Raw genomic sequence first — 22657 nt, 5'->3', positions numbered from 1 at the left:
GTTACTCAACTGTTCCTCTTCTTCTGCCTTTCACCCTCTGTGTCTGTGGCTTTCACTGTATACTGAAACCCTCTCCCCTCCTTCTCTCTTTTCCATCTCTTCCCTCCCTCCCCTTTCCTCTCCTCTTTTCTTTTCTACAACAGAAACTTCCGGAAGCACCTGAGAATGGTGGGCAGCCGCAGAATGAAGGCTCAGAGTGAGTTTCCCAGTGAGTGTGGCGTCGTAGCTTATTATTATGTGGACTTCATTAGTGTGCTTGTGCTAAATGCATGTAGCCTATACAGTACATGTGCTGGATAGAGTGGACAGTATGGTAGGTTAAAGGTACATGTATGCATTTAGAAATAAGTTTGGCTCCATATTATCTAGTTGAAAGTGGTCTGGTGCAGGGGGCGTGGTGGAGCTTTAGTAGTGAAGTCTCCTAAACACATCGGATTCCACCTCACCCACCACTTTCCACATATTCTCCCCTCTAGATTCGGTGCCCTCTAAATTTAAAGAGGAATGGAAACACTTTAGGAAGTAAATCTAGTTTCCATTACCATTTAAACCTGTCTGGGAAATAATTAAATATGTGAGGAGATCAGAACTCTCGCTCTCCTCAAAGTGGTCCAAGAGTCAAGATAATTAACTGTATGGCATAACAACTTCCAAGTTGTGGTTTTACAGTAGGATGTCTTGTTAGCAGAAGCTGGTGGGAAAATGTATTATATTAGCAGGGGTTTTACAGTAGGATGTCTTGTTAGCAGAAGCTGGTGTGAAAATGTATTATATTAGCAGGGGTTTTACAGTAGGATGTCTTGTTAGAAGAAGCTGGTAGAGGAATGTATTATATTAGCAGGTGTTTTACAGTAGGATGTCTTGTTAGAAGAAGCTGGTAGAGGAATGGATTATATTAGCAAGGGTTTTACAGTAGGATGTTTTGTTAGAAGAAGCTGGTACAGGAATGGATTATATTAGCAGGGGTTTTACAGTAGGATGTCTTGTTAGAAGAAGCTGGTGTGAAAATGGATTATATTAGCAGGGGTTTTACAGTAGGATGTCTTGTTAGAAGAAGCTGGTAGAGGAATGGATTATATTAGCAGGGGGTTTACAGTAGGATGTCTTGTTAGAAGAAGCTGGTAGAGGAATGGATTATATTAGCAGGGGTTTTACAGTAGGATGTCTTGTTAGAAGAAGCTGGTAGAGGAATGGATTATATTAGCAAGGGTTTTACAGTAGGATGTTTTGTTAGAAGAAGCTGGTAGAGGAATGGATTATATTAGCAGGTATTTTACAGTAAGATGTCTTGTTAGAAGAAGCTGGTAGAGGAATGGATTATATTAGCAGGGGTTTTACAGTAGGATGTTTTGTTAGAAGAAGCTGGTGTGAAAATGTATTATATTAGCAGGGGTTTTACAGTAGGATGTCTTGTTAGCAGAAGCTGGTGGGAAAATGTATTATATTAGCAGGGGTTTTACAGTAGGATGTCTTGTTAGCAGAAGCTGGTGTGAAAATGTATTATATTAGCAGGGGTTTTACAGTAGGATGTCTTGTTAGCAGAAGCTGGTGGGAAAATGTATTATATTAGCAGGGGTTTTACAGTAGGATGTCTTGTTAGAAGAAGCTGGTAGAGGAATGTATTATATTAGCAGGGGTTTTACAGTAGGATGTCTTGTTAGAAGAAGCTGGTAGAGGAATGGATTATATTAGCAGGGGTTTTACAGTAGGATGTCTTGTTAGAAGAAGCTGGTAGAGGAATGGATTATATTAGCAGGGGTTTTACAGTAGGATGTCTTGTTAGAAGAAGCTGGTAGAGGAATGGATTATATTAGCAGGGGTTTTACAGTAGGATGTTTTGTTAGAAGAAGCTGGTAGAGGAATGGATTATATTAGCAGGGGTTTTACAGTAGGATGTCTTGTTAGAAGAAGCTGGTAGAGGAATGGATTATATTAGCAGGGGTTTTACAGTAGGATGTCTTGTTAGAAGAAGCTGGTAGAGGAATGGATTATATTAGCAGGGGTTTTACAGTAGGATGTCTTGTTAGAAGAAGCTGGTAGAGGAATGGATTATATTAGCAGGGGTTTTACAGTAGGATGTCTTGTTAGAAGAAGCTGGTAGAGGAATGGATTATATTAGCAGGGGTTTTACAGTAGGATGTTTTGTTAGAAGAAGCTGGTAGAGGAATGGATTATATTAGCAGGGGTTTTACAGTAGGATGTCTTGTTAGAAGAAGCTGGTAGAGGAATGGATTATATTAGCAGGGGTTTTACAGTAGGATGTCTTGTTAGAAGAAGCTGGTAGAGGAATGGATTATATTAGCAGGGGTTTTACAGTAGGATGTCTTGTTAGAAGAAGCTAGTAGAGGAATGGACCTCATTAGCAGGCATTAAGTGACTGGGTGGTTTGGATACACCAGCCCCAGCTGTGAGCTGGAACACCAGATGTTCACCCACTCAGTGCCACTATATAGTTATGATGACACGGTAAGAGGAATACAACTAAACTCTTTTCATCCAAACAGTGGTGCTGATTTAAATGAAACGGCATGTGTTGTACATTTGGGAAGTGTGTTTAGGCGTCTGTGTTGAGTGGTTATTTCCCAATTGTCCCTACTCCCCTTCATTCACTGATTTGAAAGTATGGTGAAAACTCCCTCTAGCCTCCACCAATCCAATGCTTTTAGATTTGAAATAGTGAACGAGTGTACACTTCAGGAGAATATGGATGTGTGTTTAGGGCTCGCGTGTGTGTGTGTGTGTGGGGGGGGGGGTTGCTTAGGGAAAGTGTATGTGTGATCCCCCTCGTCATCCTCCACTCATTGTCATTATCCTCCACTCCTTCATCAGCATATGCTGACCGCCGAGCAAAGAGTTTCAACCGCTCCTGGAGTGACCCCATCCCCATGAAGCCTGACTCTCTCCATGGCTCTAGAGACAGTGAGTTCACACAAATACAATACACACACTCACTCATGCAAGCTGACATGCAATGACACATACGCAAACACACCTTCACACAGGGATACTCGGCATAAGCATATACATTATTTTTGTAACTATTATTTCCAAGCACAAACATGAAAAAGATTGTATCTACACTACATACCTGTGCGCACACACACACACACACACACACACACACACACACACACACACACACACACACACACACACACACACACACACACACACACACACACACACACACACACACACACACACACACACACACACACACACACACACACACACACACACACACACACACACACACACACACACACACATTTCCTCTCTGTGATCGTTGAAAGAAGCTCTCCTCTACAGACAGTTTGACCATGACTGTATTTGTCCTCATCCTCTTCACATCAGACTGTGACGCTCTACCGTTTCTGTCCGTTCTTTACGCCCATACTGTACGTCTCTGTCATCCTATGTATATGTCCTGGGTCTGTCTGAATATGTGCTTGTATGTTTCAAGCTCTGTGATTGTCTGTTCCATGCTGTGGTGTTCTGTTTCAAGCTCTGTGATTGTCTGTTCCAAGTTCTATGATCGTCTGTTCCAAGATCTATGATTGTCTGTTCCAAGCTCCATGATTGTCTGTTCCAAGCTCTGTGGTTGTCTGTTCCAAGCTCTATGATCGTCTGTTCCAAGCTCTGTGATTGTCCGTTCCAGGCTCTGTGATTGTCTGTTCCAAGTTCTGTGGTTGTCTGTTCCAAGCTCTATGATTGTCTGTTTCAAGCTCTGTGATTGTCTGTTCCAAGCTCTGTGATTGTCTGTTCCAAGCTCTGTGATTGTCTGTTCCAAGCTCTATGATTGTCTGTTTCAAGCTCTGTGATTGTCTGTTCCAAGCTCTATGATTGTCTGTTCCAAGCTCTGTGATTGTCTGTTCCAAGCTCTATGATTGTCCGTTCCAAGCTCTGTGATTGTCTGTTCCAAGTTCTGTGGTTGTCTGTTCCAAGCTCTGTGGTTGTCTGTTCCAAGCTCTATGATTGTCCGTTCCAAGCTCTGTGATTGTCTGTTCCAAGTTCTGTGGTTGTCTGTTCCAAGTTCTGTGATTGTCTGTTCCAAGCTCTGTGATTGTCTGTTCCAAGTTCTGTGGTTGGCTGTTCCAAGCTCTATGATTGTCTGTTCCAAGCTCTGTGGTTGTCTGTTCCAAGCTCTATGATCGTCTGTTCCAAGCTCTATGATTGTCTGTTCCAAGGTCTGTGGTTGTCTGTTCCAAGCTCTATGATTGTCTGTTCCAAGCTCTGTGGTTGTCTGTTCCAAGCTCTATGATTGTCTGTTCCAAGCTCTGTGGTTGTCTGTTCAAAGTATTGTCCTTCATCTTCATGTTTTGTATGTCTCTGTAACCTGTGGTCTATGTGTTCTGTTTCCTTTATTGATGTTGATGTCTAGGGAAGGGATGTGTTCTGTTTCCTTTATTGATGTTGATGTCTAGGGAAGGGATGTGTTCTGTTTCCTTTATTGATGTTGATGTCTAGGGAAGGGATGTGTTCTGTTTCCTTTATTGATGTTGATGTCTAGGGAAGGGATGTGTTCTGTTTCCTTTATTGATGTTGATGTCTAGGGAAGGGATGTGTTCTGTTTCCTTTATTGATGTTGATGTCTAGGGAAGGGATGTGCTCTGTTTCCTTTATTGATGTTGATGTCTAGGGAAGGGATGTGCTCTGTTTCCTTTATTGATGTTGATGTCTAGGGAAGGGATGTGTTCTGTTTCCTTTATTGATGTTGATGTCTAGGGAAGGGATAATGTGTTCTGTTTCCTTTATTGATGTTGATGTCTAGGGAAGGGATGTGTTCTGTTTCCTTTATTGATGTTGATGTCTAGGGAAGGGATCATGTGTTCTGTTTCCTTTATTGATGTTGATGTCTAGGGAAGGGATGTGTTCTGTTTCCTTTATTGATGTTGATGTCTAGGGAAGGGTTAATGTTCTCTGTTTCCTTTATTGATGTTGATGTCTAGGGAAGGGATGTGTTCTGTTTGCTTTATTGATGTTGATGTCTAGGGAAGGGATAATGTGTTCTGTTCCCTTATTTCTGGTGATGTCTAGAGAAGGGATAATGTGTTCTTTTCCCTTATTGCTGGTGATGTCTAGAGAAGGGATAATGTGTTCTGTTCCCTTATTGCTGGTGATGTCTAGAGAAGGGATAATGTGTTCTGTTCCCTTATTTCTGGTGATGTCTAGAGAAGGGATAATGTGTTCTGTTCCCTTATTGCTGGTGATGTCTAGAGAAGGGATAATGTGTTCTGTTTCCTTATTTCTGGTGATGTCTAGAGAAGGGATAATGTGTTCTGTTTCCTTATTTCTGGTGATGTCTAGAGAAGGGATAATGTGTTCTGTTTCCTTATTTCTGGTGATGTCTAGAGAAGGGATAATGTGTTCTGTTCCCTTATTTCTGGTGATGTCTAGAGAAGGGATAATGTGTTCTGTTTCCTTATTTCTGGTGATGTCTAGAGAAGGGATAATGTGTTCTGTTCCCTTATTGCTGGTGATGTCTAGAGAAGGGATAATGTGTTCTGTTTCCTTATTTCTGGTGATGTCTAGAGAAGGGATAATGTGTTCTGTTCCCTTATTGCTGGTGATGTCTAGAGAAGGGATAATGTGTTCTGTTTCCTCTAGTTGTCTCTATAATGCCTGTTCTATGTTCAATCTACAAACAGCCAGCTGCCAGGTGCGCCGCTTTTGATTGCAAACCCTCCTTTAATAGTATGTTTGCTATCCTTTCATCTCTCCCCCACTATGTGTGTGTGTGTGTGTGTGTGTGTGTGTGTGTGTGTGTGTGTGTGTGTGTGTGTGTGTGTGTGTGTGTGTGTGTGTGTGTGTGTGTGTGTGTGTGTGTGTGTGTGTGTGTGTGTGTGTGTGTGTGTGTTAGGTGGGGACTTGCAGTCCTCCTCAGGGGCTCTAGATGAAGGATCACAGGAGGATGCAGACTGGGAGGAGGAGAGAGAGATGGAGAGAGCAGCCTGTGAGGGAGAGGACTTCATCCCACCCAAAATCATGGTGAGATGCTCAGGTCACCTAAGAGACCAGTTATTCAGCCTCTCATAGCAAAAATAAAAAATAAGAAAATAAAAATAGCAGTGCAAGGAGAGGAGTTATTGTTATTAATAGTTATTAACATTGTGTTATTAATAGTTCATAACTGTGTGTGGTTAATAGTTAATAACAGTGTGTTGTTATTCATAGTTATTAACAGTGTGTTGTTATTAACTGTTAATAGCAGTGTGTTACTAATAGTTAATAGTTAGTGTGTTATTAATAGTGTGTTGTTATTAATACTTATTAACAATGTTATTAATAGTTATTAACAGTGTGTTATTAATAGTTAATGTGTGCTGTTATGAATATTTTTTAAGTGTGTTAATAATAGTTATTAACAGTGTGTTACTAATAGTTGTTAACAGTGTGTTGTTATTAATACTTATTAACAGTGTTATTAATAGTTATGAACAGTGTGTTATTAATAGTTAATACGTGTGCTGTTATTAATATTTTTTAACAGTGTATTAATGATAGTTATTAACCGTGTGTTATTAACAGTGTGTTGCTATTAATAGTTAATAACAGCGTGTTGCTATTAATAGTTAATAACAGCGTGTTGCTATTAATAGTTAATAACAGCGTGTTGCTATTAATAGTCAATAACAGTGTGTTGTTAATAGTTAATAAGTGTGTTGTTGTTAATTGTCATGAACAGTGTGTAGTTATGAATTAAAAGAGTAAACTGTAGTAAAATACATCTCTAGCTCTATGCAATACTGCCTTCAACTGATATCGTAGCACTAAGTAGATTGGTTTCTGAACTTGTATTTGTACTACTTCCGTTCTTATTACGATATTTCTTACAGTTTAATATAATGTACCCATTGTAGACAGCTTTTCATTGACATTCGTATAGTTGTTGAGACTTTCTGTCTGTCTTCTTCCAGCTGATATCCTCCAAGGTCCCGAAGGCTGAATATGTTCCTAACATCATCCGTAGGGACGATCCGTCCGTCATCCCCATCCTTTATGTGAGTCCCTCTCATCTACTCATCCGTTATGCGACTCCTACTGTATGTTATGATAATGCCTTAGACATTCAGATTACTGTGATATTGATTTTGGGGAGTCTCTTCTACACTTCATAATGAAAATGGTTAATGTGGAAAATATTGACGGCTAAAAACGTAAACCACCCCGTTAGTTAGAACTGTCTTGTAGATGTCTTATTGGGTCCTCTTATTTGACATTTTTCTGTAGGATCATGAACATGCCACATTCGATGACATCATTGGTAAGTAGATTGTGTGATGTTTTCTTAGATGAATTGCGTGCACTGAATAAGGATCCTGTCCATAGTACCATATGTGACCTCTCTCCCGTCATATGACAGCAGAAAGTAACATTTATTTCTCTTTCTCTTTCGTTCCCTCCAATCACAGAGGAGATAGAGAAGAAGCTGACGGCCTATAGGAAAGGCTGTAAGATCTGGAACATGCTCATCTTCTGTCAGGTGAGAGAGGAAAAAGAAGCTGGTTGAGAACCTTGGTTTTAATATCATACAACACATTATTCCACCACTACTCGACCACTACATATCTACAATACAACATTTATAATACCACAATACAACAGTATTACAACATTACAATGTGTGTGTGTGTGTGTGCCTGTGTGTGTGTCTCTTCACAGTGTGCGTTGTTCCATAAGGTGTAGTTTTGTGGTTTTTTAACCTTTTACTGCAGTGAGCTAAATCAGGGTCATACCGAGTGTTTATTGGTTGTCTTAAACAAATCTACATTGAAACAAAAGTGTACATCTCAAACACATGGTTAATGTGCTTAAAAAATCATTTCCCGATTTTCTGCGTTAAAAAATAATCATGTTGATTAATACCGGATTTGATTAATAATTAATCAACATAATTATTTTTTAACGCAGAAAATCCGGTGTTTCTATACCAAACAGTTCTGTGATGTAATATTAGGATGCAAACTCAAAATGTAATACAGTTCAACTCTATATCTGACATGGTACAATAATTATTATGAAATTATGAAAAATATGAATAACGTTCCACCGATGAAGCCACTAGGTTATTTGACTGCAGGAAAGGGCTACATCTGTGTGAGTTACTTGATGTGGTACTGTATGTTTCCCAGAGTCTGTTCTGCACTTGGGGACTGTGAAGAGACCCCTGGTGGCATGTCTTGTGGGGTATGCATGGGTGTCTTAGCTGTGTGCTAGTTGTTCAACATGTCAATACCTCTCACAAAGACAAGTAGTGATGCAGTTAATCTCTCCTCTACTTTGGGCCAGGAGGGATTGTTATTTACCTTAGCTCGCCATGTACATTTAAGGGCCAGCCATGTTGCTCTGTTCTGGGCCAACTGTAATTTGCCTATATCTATGGCAGTAGTCCAGGTGTGTTAAAACTAGGGCCAGTAGGACTTGTTTTGTTGATAGCGATGTCAAGAAAAAGCAGAGGAGCGCTTTATTATGGACAGACCTCTCCCCATCTTAGCTACCGTTGCATCAATATGTTTTGACCATGACAATCCAGGGTTACACCAAGCAGTTTAGTCTCCTCAACTTGTTCAATTTCCAAATTATTCATTACAAGACTTAGTTAAGGTTTAGGTTTTAGTGAATGATTTGTCCCAAATACAATGCTTTTATTTTTTGAAATATTTAGGACAAGCTTATTACTTGCTACCCATTCTAAAAGTGACTGCTACTCTATGTTAAGTGTTGCAGTGATTTAACTTGCAAGGGGGCCTAGACAGCTGCCCTGGGGTATGTCTCTACCTGGATTATGTTGGAAATATTTCCATTAAAGAACACTCTGTGAGAATGTGGTCTTACTGTCTGAAAATCAGTGTTCAGGTCAGCTTATTGCTGCTGCCGTTAGTTCTACATGGACATACTGTAACTGAGATGAACCTGTTCTCCAGGGAGGTCCGGGGCATCTGTACCTGCTCAAGAACAAAGTGGCCACATTTGCCAAAGTGGAGAAGGAGGAGGATATGATCCAGTAAGACAACTCACTTCTGACAACAATATCACCTCGATAATTGTCACGGTATTTTAGATACATCCATTGCAGACTAAAGTCATACATTTCAGACATATAGAATCATTCAATCTCTCCCTCTCTTCTTTGACAGGTTTTGGAAGAAGTTGAGTCAGTTTATGAGCAAGCTGAATCCTGAGCCCAACCTCATTCATATAATGGGCTGCTATGTTCTGGGGAGCGCCAATGGAGAAAAGGTATGGATTTCTAATTTCCCTGTACTAGGCTTTCAAAATGCTGGTAACGTTTTCCAAAATTTGCCATGTAGGTTTTCCAGAAATCCCAGTTGTAAAATTACTGGATTTCCTGCTGTTACCCTTCATGATTCCCGGAATCTTCCAACCGGGATCTCTGCAAAAAAAAATCATTTTTTTGATAAAGTTACTGAAATGTTGCTACCTTATCCAGTTAACTTACACTATTGAACAGCTGGCGCTGGAGAAGAAGGCTGACGTTTTATGTGTTCCTATCCAATTGTGTTTTTTTGTTTGTTTCCTTGCATTGTTTGTAATTTATTGTTTAACTTATTTGTACATAATGTTGCTGCTACCATCACTTATGACCGCAAATAAATTCTGGACATCAGAATTGAGAACTCACCACAATCTGGCAGAAACCTTTTTTTCCTTTCACAAGCCCGACGTGAATGATGTACTGCTTTCCCGGGAACAGGCCCAGATCCCAGTCATTTGCATGAAGAGAAGGCAGAGAAAAAGAGTCATGATGGCGAATTTGTAGGCGATCGAATAAACCCCCACTGCCTTCCATTCTGCTAGAAAACATGCAATCTTTGGAAAATAAAATCTATGACCTACGCCGAAGATGAAACTACCAACGGGACATTCAAAACTGTAATATTTAATGCTTCACAGAGTCGTGTCTGAACGACGAAATTATCAAAATACAACTGGCTGGTTATACGCTATATTGGCAGGATAGAACAGTGGCGTCTGGTAAGTTTTCATAGCTGTCTGCATACCACCACAGACTGAGGCTAGCACTCAGTGAGCTGTATTCCGTCATTAGCAAACAGGAAAACATTCACCCAGAGACGGGTCTCATAGTGGCCGGGAAAATATAATGCAGGGAAATGTAAATCGGTCTTACCAAATTTCTATCAGCATGTTATTTGTGCAACCAGAGGGAAAAAAACTCTGGACCTCCTTTATTCCACAGACAGAGATGCATACAAAGCTCTTCATCGCCCTCACCTTCGAATTGGCAAATCTTACCATAATTCTATCCTCCTGATTCCTGCTTACATGCAAAAATTAAAGCAGGAAGCACCAGTGACTCGATCAATAAAAAGGGAAGACTGTGTGATCACACTCCCCACAGTCGATGTGAGTAAGACCTTTTAACAGGCCAGCATTCACAAGGCCGCAGGGCCAGACGGATTACCAGGACGTGTACTGTGAGCACACGCTGACCAACTGGCGAGTGTCTTCACTGACATTTTCAACCTCTCCCTGTCCGAGTCTGTAATGCCAACGTGTTTTAAGCAGATCACTATAGTCCCTGTGCCCAAGAACACTAAGGTAACCTGCCTAAATGACTACTGACCCGTATCACTCACGTCTGTAGCCATGAAGTGCTTTGAAAGGCTGGTTATGGCTCACATCAACACCATTATCCCAGAAACCCTGGACCCAATCAATCAATTAATCATTATTAATTATTTTACATCAGCCGATGTCACAAAGTGCTATATAGAAACCCAGCCTAAAACCCCAAACAGCAAGCAATGTTGAAGCACTCCAATTAGCATACCTCCCTAACAGATCCACAGATGATGCTATCTCTATTGCACTCCACACTGCCCTTTCCCACCTGGACAAAAGGAACACCTATGTGAGAATGATATTCATTGACTACAGCTCATCCTTCAACACCATAGTGCCCTCAAAGCTCATCAATAAGCTAAGGACCCTGGGACTAAACACCTCCCTCTGCAACTGGATCCTGGACTTCCTGATGGGCTGCCCCCAGGTGGTAAGGGTAGGTAACAACCACATCTGCCACGACGATCCTCAACACAGGTGCCCCTCAGGGGTGCGTGCTCTGTCCCCTCCTGTATTCCCTGTTCACTCATGACTGCACTGCCAGGCACGACCCCAACACCATCATTAAGTTTGCCGATGACACAACAGTGGTAGGCCTGATCAGCGACACGACGAGACAGCCTATAGGGAGGAGGACAGCGACCTGGCCGTGTGGTGACAGGACAACAACTCCTTCCTAAACGTGATTAAGACAAAGGAGATGATTGTGGACAACAGGAAAAGAGGACTGAGCACGCCCCTATTCTCATTGAGTAGTGGAGCAGGTTGAGAGCTTCAAGTTCCTTGGTGTCCACATCACCAACAAACTATCATGGTCCAAGCACACCAAGACAGTCATAAAAGAGGGCACGACAAAACCTAATCCCCATCACGAGACAGAAAAGATTTGCCATGGGTTCTCAGATCCTCAAAAGGTTCTACAGCTGCACCATCGAGAGTATCCTGTCTGGTTGCATCACTGTCGGGTATGGCAACTGCTCGGCCTCCAACCGCAAGGCACTACAGAGGGTAGTGTATACATGCCAGTACATCACAGGGGCAAAGCTTCCTGCCATCCAGGACCTCTATACCAGGCGTTGTCAGAGGAAGGCCCTAAAAATTGTCAAAGACTCCAGCCACCCTAATCATAGACTGTTCTCTCTGCTGCCACATGGCAAGTGGTACCGGAGCACCAAGTCTAGGTCCAAGAGGCTTTTAAACAGCTTCTACCCCCAAGCCACCCTATTTGCATCCCCCTCCCCCTTTACACCGCTGCTGCTCTCTGTTGTTATCATCTACGCATCGTCACTTTAATAACTCTACCTATATGTACATATTACCTCATTTACCTCAACTATCCGGTGCCCCCATACCTTGACTCTGTAGTGATACCCCCCTGTATATAGTCTCACTATTGTTATTTTTTTTCTTATTTGTAATGCATTGTTGGTTAGGGGCTCGTATGTAAGCATTTCACTGTAAAGTCTACATCTGTTGTATTCGGCGCATGTGACTGTGATTTGATTTGATTTGAGCTGTTTTATTACCACTTCATTTACTGCTTCTTTATAGAGTAAATGCACTTTATTTCTCCCTCTCTTTTTATTCATGGTTCACTTTAGTCAGTATTGAGCCACATGCCACCCACCACCCACACACCAGTGGTAGACAATTTACACACTGTGAATGTACAGTATGCATCAGTATGATGTGACCAGTTCCATAAGCCCTGAGCTGCCTAGCTGGCTCCTAAACTGACACTGTCATCATGCTGTCATGTTGACAGATAGAGTGCTGGAGGCAGGTAGAGGTGCTATGAGGAGGATCACACACACACACACGCACACGCACGCACACACACACTCCCCCTGACCCTGGCTCCCAACCCCCACAGAGACGAAGCCACACTGACAGACACTGCGGGGAACAAGCGGCTCTGCACAAAAACAGTTTCATGTAAACACATGCATGTACGCACACGCCCATGCAGGCATTTTAGTGCAGATGGTCTTGCACTCACACAGAGAAACAACACTCTGTACACATGCTACAGTATGTGTGTTTACTCATTCAAATAATGAAATTTAGGCAGTCAAACATGTTTACAGGAACACTTCAGCACACTGGGTAGTGTGGTAGTGTGTTGGCGTGGTAGAGTGATAGCATGGCAGCGTGGTAGTGTGTGGTTGTGCCCATAGGGTGACACAGACAGCAGTGTTGTTCCAGTCTATCTGACCCTTTTACAGTGTGTGTGTGTCTGTGGATGTGCGTCTGTCTGTGTCTTTGTGTACAAGTCACAGTAAGGAAAAATAAATCGTAAAGTATTTTTTGGAGCTTTTAACAATGTTCTCCTCTGCTACCTCAGCTGTGATGCAAACAGAACGATTTAGTCATCTGTCTATTTATAGTCTGCTAGTTTCAGAGACTTACGTACCTGGACACAGCCAGCCTACCTTCAGTACCTGGGTTGTTGAACATCTAATAGTCAAATCATAGTGTAAAAGCAGGTGAGCTGGTTCTACTCTTTTTGGCCATTTTCTGGTGTTTTGTTGTGGAAAACTGTGCTGGTTGAGCATCAACACTTCAACCTTTCTCCAGAGTCTGTGTGTGTGTATGTTTGTGTGTGTGTGTTTGTGTGTCTGTGTGTGTGAGAGCGCACATGAGTGTCAGAGGGCGGTGATTGGGTGTGTCAGTCTTGGTGTCCCCAGCCCCACAGTGTGTGTATGTGTGTGTGACAGTTCCGCCTCATGATCCCTCTACCTGCCTCTAGCACTCTGTCTTGCTATCTATAGACAGACAGGATAGAAGTGTTTTAGCAATTTCTTTTTTTTAAGCTTCCATGTCACGAGGGGATTTATGTCTCGTGTTTTTACGAAGTTGAACATGTACTCTTTATGACAGAATGTTAAAATTATGTAAAATCGAACGTTTTTTTAACAAGTTGGTGGAACGACCTCCCTGCAACTCAACTCTAACATCTCCTTGAATTTGGGTATCGCCCAAATGGCAGCCTTTTCCCTCTATAGTACACTAGCCTACTTTTGACCAGGGCCCATAGGGAATATGGTGCCATTTGGGACGCGGACCTTTACTTTGTTGTACTGCTTCTTTTAATTTAACAGCCCATTCCGCTCTTTTAATTTGATTTAATCACTGTCTTCTTTTGGCGAGTAATCATTAGTCTAGTCTACAAAGGGCAAAACGAAAACAAATAGTTCCTCCTCTGGATTCTGTTAATCATTGGGTCTGCTGATGTCTGCTGACCAAATCGTCCTGTTGTACAATATTCCAGTCTGCAATTAAAACAGTGACCAGGTTGTAAGGGTTCAAACAAATTATGAGCTGGATTGTCGTTTATCTTTGTCAACCTAGTCAGGGGAGCTGAGGTTAATATCACCCTGCAGAATGTTACATTAGCAGCTTCAGTCTCACTAGGGGCCGTGAACCATGACCTCATCCATAGACATACACACACAGACTCCCCAGAGGTTCTGTAGATTGATTTAGTGCCTCAGCATGCTGCTGCTGCTGTGTGAATGGCGTCAGCAAAGAGGAAACTGGCTCCTGGAAAAACATGTTAATTGGTTGCGAGGCACCATGGGGTGGTGGTACTCGCTGGTCCAGACCCCAGGGCGCGAGAGGAGGTGAGAAGAGGGGAAGAGAGGTGCAGGGAGAGGGGAGGAAAAGGAGTAGTGGGCAGGAGAGGAGAGGGGAGGTGTAGGGAGATGGGAGATGCAGAGAGAGGCCAGAGTAGTGGGCAGGAGAGGAGAGGGGAGGTGTAGGGAGATGGGATATGCAGAGAGAGGCCAGAGTAGTGGGCAGGAGAGGAGAGGGGAGGTGTAGGGAGATGGGAGATGCAGAGAGAGGCCAGAGTAGTGGGCAGGAGAGGGGAGATGGGAGATGCAGCGAGAGGTGTAGGGCAGGAGAGAAGGGAGGTGTAGGGAGATGGGAGATGCAGCGAGAGGCCAGTGTAGTGGGCAGGAGAGGAGAGGGGAGGTGTAGGGAGATGGGAGATGCAGCGAGAGGCCAGTGTAGTGGGCAGGAGAGGAGAGGGGAGGTGTAGGGAGATGGGAGATGCAGCGAGAGGCCAGTGTAGTGGGCAGGAGAGGAGAGGGGAGGTGTAGGGAGATGGGAGATGCAGAGAGAGGCCAGAGTAGTGGGCAGGAGAGGAGAGGGGAGGTGTAGGGAGATGGGAGATGCAGAGAGAGGCCAGAGTAGTGGGCAGGAGAGGAGAGGGGAGGTGTAGGGAGATGGGAGATGCAGAGAGAGGCCAGAGAGGCCAGTGTAGTGGGAGATGCAGGAGAGTGGGCAGGAGGGAGGGGGAGGTGTAGGGAGATGGGAGATGCAGAGAGAGGCCAGAGTAGTGGGCAGGAGAGGAGAGGGATGGGAGGTGTAGGGAGATGGGAGATGCAGAGAGAGGCCAGACTAGTGGGCAGGAGAGGAGAGGGGAGGTGTAGGGAGATGGGAGATGCAGAGAGAGGCCAGACTAGTGGGCAGGAGAGGAGAGGGGAGGTGTAGGGAGATGGGAGATGCAGAGAGAGGCCAGACTAGTGGGCAGGAGAGGAGAGGTGTAGGGAGATGGGAGATGCAGAGAGAGGCCAGAGTAGTGGGCAGGAGAGGAGAGGGGAGGTGTAGGGAGATGGGAGATGCAGAGAGAGGCCAGAGTAGTGGGCAGGAGAGGAGAGGGGAGGTGTAGGGAGATGGGAGATGCAGAGAGAGGCCAGAGTAGTGGGCAGGAGAGGAGAGGGGAGGTGTACGGAGATGGGAGATGCAGGGAGAGGCCAGAGTAGTGGGCAGGAGAGGGACTGGAGAGATTGATGTAAGGTAATGTGCTCTGACAGGCTCTCTCCAGCAATAAGCACTCTCCTCGTACACAACAGACCCGCTACAGCTCACCCAACAGCAGATCGTGAGACAAACACAGGTCACTACCCATTCTGCTGTTTGCACAAGACTCACTCCTTGTTGTTCCTGTTATTGTTCCTGTTATTTTAATCTGATGTTATGACATGTTGACCTTTTCAGTTGTATTGCTCTTGGAAGTACAACTGACAGTTATTTTCCTCTGTAAAGAGAATGGCTGGCAATATGTCTGCATTTGTTCTAATTGTAAACAGAACACTTTTCTCTCCTCCAAAGAGGTTTGTCTGTTTTGCCAGATGGGTGTTTTGATATGTAAAATGTTCTCCTCCACAGCTAATCCACAATCTAAAGAGGCTAATGAGGCCTCATGCCATAGAATTCAAATCCCCGCTAGAGCTGTCTGCACAGGGTGAGTGTATGACACACACAGACATAAACACACACATACACACATGCATTTTCCATTGTCTTATTTTTGCCCTACATTGTTCCCTGGATGTAAATAGTGAACATTAATCAAACCTAGCAAGGCAGACTGAGATGAACAGGACATTAGTGAACACGCTGACAGACATGTCTGTACTTCCTGAGCTCTGAACGCACCCCCCATCAAACATTTCACCCTGAGACTTATTGATGTAATGCTAATTACTTCTCTCCAACACAAAATATATATATAAAGGCAACACGCAACGATTTCAAAGATTCATATAAGGAAATCAGTCTATTGAAATAATAATAATAATAAATTAGGCCTTAATCTATGGATCAGAAAACCAGTCAGTATCTGGTGTGACCACCACTTTCCTTGTGCAGCCTGACACATCTCCTTCACATGTTGCCTGTGGAATGTTGTCCCACTCCTCTTTAATGGCTGTGCAAAGTTGCAAAGTTGCTGGATATTGGCGGGAACTGGAACAAGCTGGCATACACGTCGTTCCAGAGCATCCCAAACATGCTCAATTGGTGACATGTCTGGTGAGTATGCAGGCCATGGAAGAAATGGGACAGAACCTTGCAACATGGGGCAGTGCATTATCATGCTGAATATGAAGTGATGGCGGTGGATGAATGGCACGACAATGGGCCTCAGTATCTCATCACGGTATCTCTGTGCATTCAAATTGCCATCAATAAAATGCAATTGTGTTTATTGTCCGAAGCTTATGCCTGCCCACACCCTAACCCCACTGCCACCATTGAGAAAACCGCTCAACCACACGATGCCATACACGCTCTCTGCCCGGTACAGTTGAAACAGGAATTCCTCCATGAGGAGCACGCTTCTCTAGCGTGCCAGTGGCCATTGAAGGTCAGCATTTTCCCAATGAAGTCAGTTACGATGCCAAACTGCAGTCAGGTCAAGACCCTTGTGAGGACGACGAGCATGCAGAAGAGCTTCCTTGAGACGGTTTCTGACAGTTTTATGCAGAAATGAATTGGTTTTGCAAACCCACAGTTTCATCAGCTGTCCGTGTGGCTGGTCTCAGACAATCCCACAGGGAAAGAATCCAGATGTGGAGGTCCTGGGCTAGCGTGGTTACACGTGGTCTCTGGTTGTGAGGACGGTTGGACTTTTCTTTAAAATGACGTTGGAGGCGGCTTATGGTAGAGACATTACCATTCAATTCTCTGGCAACAGCTCTGGTGAACATTCCTCCATTCAGCAAGCCAATTGCACTCTCCCTTAAAACCTGAGACATCTGTGGCATTGTGTTGTGTGACAAATCTCCACATTTTAGAGTGGCCTTTTAATGTCCACAGCACAAGGGGCACCTGTGTAATGATCATGCTGTTTAATCAGCTTCATGATATGACCCACCTTTCAGGTGGATGGATTATCTTGGCAAAGGAGAAATGCTCACTAACAGGGATGTAAACAAATTTGTGCACAAAATTTGAGAGAAATAAACTTTTTGAGCTTATGGAACATTTCTTATATTGCAGCTCATGAAACATGGGACCAACACTTTACATAATGCATTTATATTTTTGTTCAGTATAATTATTTCCACTGAGTGTTTTCCTCTCTTCTATCGACCCACGAGGTCCCTCGATCTCTCCACCGCTCTCTCTCTCTTTCTTGTCTCTCATCCATTCTTTCATTAACCCCAACAGTACATAAACACTTGTATTTCAATCAACACTATATACGTTTGAGAGTAGCTATTTGGGTAGAGAAAAACGTTGATTATTCTCCTTTACGGAAAAAGAGGTGAAGATAAACTAATCTGTACTTATCCCCCCCCCCCCCAGGCAAGGAGATGATCGAGATGTACTTTGACTTCCGTCTATTCCGCCTGTGGAAAACCCGCCAGCACTCCAAGATGCTCGAATATGATGACCTTTTGTGACACTGCTCACCTCTGACCTTTGTCAGCCTATTGGCTGTGTATCTCATCACCGATAGCCTATGGTGACGGCTTTCCTTGAGAGGTCCTGGACGGGAGCGCTCTGTTGAAGAGGTGGACGACAGGCTTTCTCACTGAAGAGGCTTCAATCCTCTGCTCTCAGACCAAGTGCAGTAGCAATTACTGTCAGGAGATGAACTGTATATTTCCCCCCATCCATTTTCACTGTCTCAACCAAATGCCTCTACTGACAGAGAACCGTGAGGGAGAGAAGGTAAAAGAGAGAAGTGGAGAGATCATCCTTTAGCCTCTGTGTCAAGAGACACAAAATAGAGCTAGATTTGGATCTCGGGAGCCAAGCAAGTCTTCTTTAAAATAGTCATAGAGAGAGATGCAGGTGCAGGGAAGAGAGAGGCTGTGAAAAGGGAGAAGAGATGGTGAAATATTTTCTCCCTTACCTACATGTCTGTTGTGTGAACTAGGAGGTACATGGATGAAAGCTTTTTTTCTTCAGAAAAGTACGTAGATCTCCCTTAGGATGGAAATGTATTCATAAAGTGTGTTGGTTGTTTTCAGAGCTTTAGAGAATAGATTTCCATGATCTATACATCTACCACAAATAGAAGAGAGAGTATACCAATAATTCAAAGTATCTATACATAACACAGCTTTTATTTTTAACGACCTGTATTGGTATTTCTTACGGACTGTTTGAATTGAATAACTCAGGGTTACTGCTACCCCTCGTTTATTACTTGGCAGCGGTTGTCACCTCACCGTCATGACAGAATAGGACGGAGATGTCTGTCAGCTACTTCCGATCCTCTCCACCCAGCCTCTATGTCAACACATAGAATCTGAGATTTGACAGTAGTTGTCAGGGAAACCATTTCTGTCTGACTGTGCACATGTTTGTGCGTGAACGAGGGAGGTTGTTTTATAGATACGATTTTTCATAGACTAGGTCAATTGTAGCTTAAGGGCTCAATTGAATCCGTATTGCGCTACAGCGTGATTTAAATTTAAAGGCAATGTTCCCGGGTTCGCAGAGACTGCATTCACGGCACACGTTGCATATGTCAGCTCAATCGGAAATTACGTTTACTATAGCGCTGAACTTCAGCGATACGGATTGAATCGGGCCATAATACTCATTACGCATTCATTAGTGACACTCTGAACTACAGACACAGGCTTTTCTTTCTTGTAGTTCACACCCAGGGACTGATACCCTTATGCTGTGACCCTTCTGTCTTACTCTGCATTACATTGTTAACTAAACATAACTGTTATCATGAGGTTTATGGAAAGTGGACAAGACCTAGCCTAGATGACTTGTGGCACACTGATTTTGGTAAAATTTATTATCATTATATGTACAGTTTACTTACTCATATTTAACTTGTATTGCTGCTTCATTTACTCTCTGTCCTGCATGTGTTTTATTTCATGCTTGTATGATGTATTCCCGAGGCGCAATAGCACAAACCAAAATGACTGGAATCATATCTACAGATGTAGTATCTTAATTTGATCACCCTGTTACAGGATATTAAAAACCTGTAGTGTATTTTAGGTTTTAAAAGGCTTCCTAAATCTGTCATTTCCATACTGAAAATTCAGACTTTATTTTCCCTGACAAAACAAATGTATCAACCTCTACAAAAAATGTCCATTAATTATAATCCACATAATATTTAAAATGTCCTGTTGCTCTAGGATGTATTTCCTACTGTAGCAAACTGGTTTAAAGGAATCCTACACCTGTAATACACTGCTCCCTTCCTGTGAAAACACCATGTTTGTTCTGATCAGATACACAAATTGGATGGTGATAACTCCTTCTCCTTCCTACCTGAAAACTTTGGCTGTGTCCCAAATGGCACCCTATTCTGATATCAAACCAACCTCTCAGTATTATTGTCATCCACTTCCTGTGTATTGTGCTATTGAGTCTTAACTAATGGGCTTCCTGTCCAGCCTATGATACAAATCAGCAGTGATACAGTACATGTCATATACACACGCAGGCCAGTTCTGTGGAGCCTGTAATGATTACTTTCCAACCTTTGCTTGTGCTCAAGTGGCAGAATAACACAATTTAAGGAAGATTTTCACATTTCCTCGTTAAACTGTTCCACCAGAGCAAATAAGCTAATGTGTTTGCTGCTCCTCGTGTGTGTGTGTGTGTGTGTGTGTGTGTGTGTGTGTGTGTGTGTGTGTGTGTGTGTGTGTGTGTGTGTGTGTGTGTGTGTGTGTGTGTGTGTGTGTGTGTGTGTGTGTGTGTGTGTGTGTGTGTGTGTGTGTGTGTGTGTGTGTGTGTGTGTGTGTGTGTGTGTGTGTGTGTGTGCATGCATGCTAACGTGTGAGTGTGTGTTTCTCAGAAACATAGCGGGTTGTGGCACTGAGCTGTGGATCCGTGTGGACATGCTGAATACGGAGAGAAAGAAAAGAGAGAGGCCCTTTTCTTTATATTCCTTAACCACTTTTGCTTGTATTCATTAATGATGGTACATAGTGTACACTTCTAATAACTCTCTGTTCACCTTCCTAGAATGAGGGATGCACACCATGTATTACTCACTGGTGAAGTCGTTTTAACATGGGGTATTGTATATCTACTCACTTCTCTGTTTGATGTGTACCTTTACAAAACTGTTCATTTGTGTTGTGTGACACACCAAGGATACAACCCCTATATCCTGTAGCAATAGACTTTTTAATATTTCCTATACTGTTATTAGAAAATGTGTTTTTGCATTGTTTTGGTCCCAACTGGACACTGTCCCTAAGGTACAGCAATCTCCAACATTACTCACTTTGATATTGAAGTAGAGAGAGTTACAGAGAGAGAGAGTGAGGCAGTGACATATACAGCGTAGCTTTACCTTAAACACATTTGATATGTTCGGTACAGTGCTATAGTAGATGAGCATGTGCGTATCTTGCTCAGCTGGCCTTCCCCTTCCTCCTCTCCTCAGAGTCTTGACTGGTACCTGTCTTTAAGGCAGACCCAGGGACAGATTAGGTTTAAGAATTACCAATAAATGAATTGTAACTGTATCAAAAGACATCCAATGGGAAATATTTGATGCCTCTGTTTTAACACAAATAGGATTGTAATGGGAAATGGAAATACAGTTAATTGAGTACAATAAATGAATTGAGAACAGTGTAACACAGTAAATGAAATCCGTTTTAATGAATCATTGATGTATGGTTATGCTTTAAGATATGGTTTATATATAATATGTGGGATGTGTCCCAAATGGTATATGGACTCCAGGAAAGCTAAGAAGAGTACTTTACTGTATGAAGGCTATCACAATCTCCTTTGTGAGTTGGCACACTAGAAGTGATTTGTGATGGTAGTTAAGATGTCAGGCATGGATAGATATTAGAACGTTACAATTGCAACAAAAGAGACATGAAGGAGAAGTTTTGTCTTTTTCAGATGAGAGCTAGTGGTTGTGTCCCAAATGGTAACCTATTCCCTATTTAGTGCACTACTTTTGACCAGTTGGGAATGCAGTCAGTGTAATGTATTATACTGGAGCCAGACCCAGCAGCGTGTGCACTGACTGCTCATCGTGGTTGACTTCTCATCCTGGCCAATGAAACAGCCATTTCCATTTCTCTACGGAGCAATATAATTACACAAATCAAGACATCCGTCTTCAACGCCTCACAAGTTCTATTAATATAGAATGAAACCTTCTGTCATCACCAATAATAAAATAAGACATATCCATGAACTTACATCCTATTTTTAATTGATGACTTTATCCCACATTGATTCTGCTGCCACTTTATCCAGAGAGATTATATGCATCCCAAATCGCTCAACATTCCCTATATAGTGCATTACTTTTGACCAGTGCCCTATGGGGAAAAGGGTGTGATTTGGGACTCAGCCGTTGCTTGGTTCTCTGCTCTCTGCGCTCTGCTCTGTGTTGGGGAAGCTGATTTGACTTTTGATGATTGATTGATGGAGCTCTGATTGCTCTGATGCCTCATGTTGGGAAGTGATTGTATTTTGGGATGAGGGGGGCGCTCAACGATCTCATATTGTCTGTCTTATTGAACTTTCTTCAAAGTCATGCAGGGGCCGGTGCATTTTCAGTAGATCTGTGTAGCATCGTACAATTCAAAGAGAGATTTTAGCAGTGATAACTATTACTACTGTAAATCTTTAGTCAGGTTGAATCTCCAAATGTCTTGATAAAAGTATTGTTTAATATGATAATTATCATATTGATAATGATTGATCTGTCTGGGGATTTTGATACTAGGATACTAAAGGAAATACACTGGGTAGTGTACTTTTAGCCGTACAGTGCATTCGGACCTCTTGACTTTTTCCACATGTTGTACACCTATATTCTAATTTATATATATATATACAAATCATTTAGCAGTCTAATCACAATACCCCATAATGACAAATCAAAAGTAGGTTTTTATAATACAGAAATACCTTATTTACATAAGTATTCAGAACCTTTGCTATGAGAGTCGAAATTAAGCTCAGGTGCATCCTGTTTCCATTGATCATCCTTGAGATGTTTCTACAACTTGATTGGAGTCCATCTGTCTAAGGTCCCATAGTTGACAGTGCATGTCAAAGCAAAACCCACGCCACGAGGTCGAAAGGATTGTCTGTAGAGCTCCAAGACAGGACTTTGTCGAGGCACAGATCTGGAGAAGGGTACCAAAAATATCTGCAGCATTGAAGGTCCCCAAGAACCAATTTGTAAGTCGCTCTGGATAAGAGCGTCTGCTAAATGACTTAAATGTAAATGTAAATGTAAGAACACAGTGGCCTCCATGATTCTTAAATGGAAGATGTTTGGAACCAC

At 42.7% G+C, this 22657-nt stretch overlaps 1 protein-coding gene across 2 annotated transcripts in view; it reads left to right on the top strand.

Annotated features, from left to right (window-relative positions):
* Window positions 1-22178, top strand: part of LOC124036519 (NMDA receptor synaptonuclear signaling and neuronal migration factor-like) — a 77467-nt gene extending 55289 nt beyond the window's left edge. Inside the window, exons 7-16 of one of the 2 annotated variants that reach the window (XM_046351205.1) lie at window positions 144-196; window positions 2830-2919; window positions 5861-5988; window positions 6918-7001; window positions 7231-7264; window positions 7413-7483; window positions 8925-9004; window positions 9138-9240; window positions 15781-15856; window positions 17704-22178. In XM_046351205.1, coding sequence (XP_046207161.1) covers window positions 144-196; window positions 2830-2919; window positions 5861-5988; window positions 6918-7001; window positions 7231-7264; window positions 7413-7483; window positions 8925-9004; window positions 9138-9240; window positions 15781-15856; window positions 17704-17801 — 817 coding nt within the window. In that variant the 3' untranslated portion in view covers window positions 17802-22178. Of the gene's footprint in view, window positions 1-143; window positions 209-2829; window positions 2920-5860; window positions 5989-6917; window positions 7002-7230; window positions 7265-7412; window positions 7484-8924; window positions 9005-9137; window positions 9241-15780; window positions 15857-17703 lie in introns of both variants that reach the window. The other variant, XM_046351204.1, reaches the window with a different exon arrangement.
* Window positions 22179-22657: the final 479 nt, after the last annotated feature.

Source organism: Oncorhynchus gorbuscha, linkage group LG05 (genome assembly GCF_021184085.1).
Source record: "Oncorhynchus gorbuscha isolate QuinsamMale2020 ecotype Even-year linkage group LG05, OgorEven_v1.0, whole genome shotgun sequence".
NCBI classification, from domain to species: Eukaryota; Metazoa; Chordata; class Actinopteri; order Salmoniformes; family Salmonidae; genus Oncorhynchus; species Oncorhynchus gorbuscha.
This window is presented reverse-complemented; position numbering and strand designations above follow the sequence as displayed.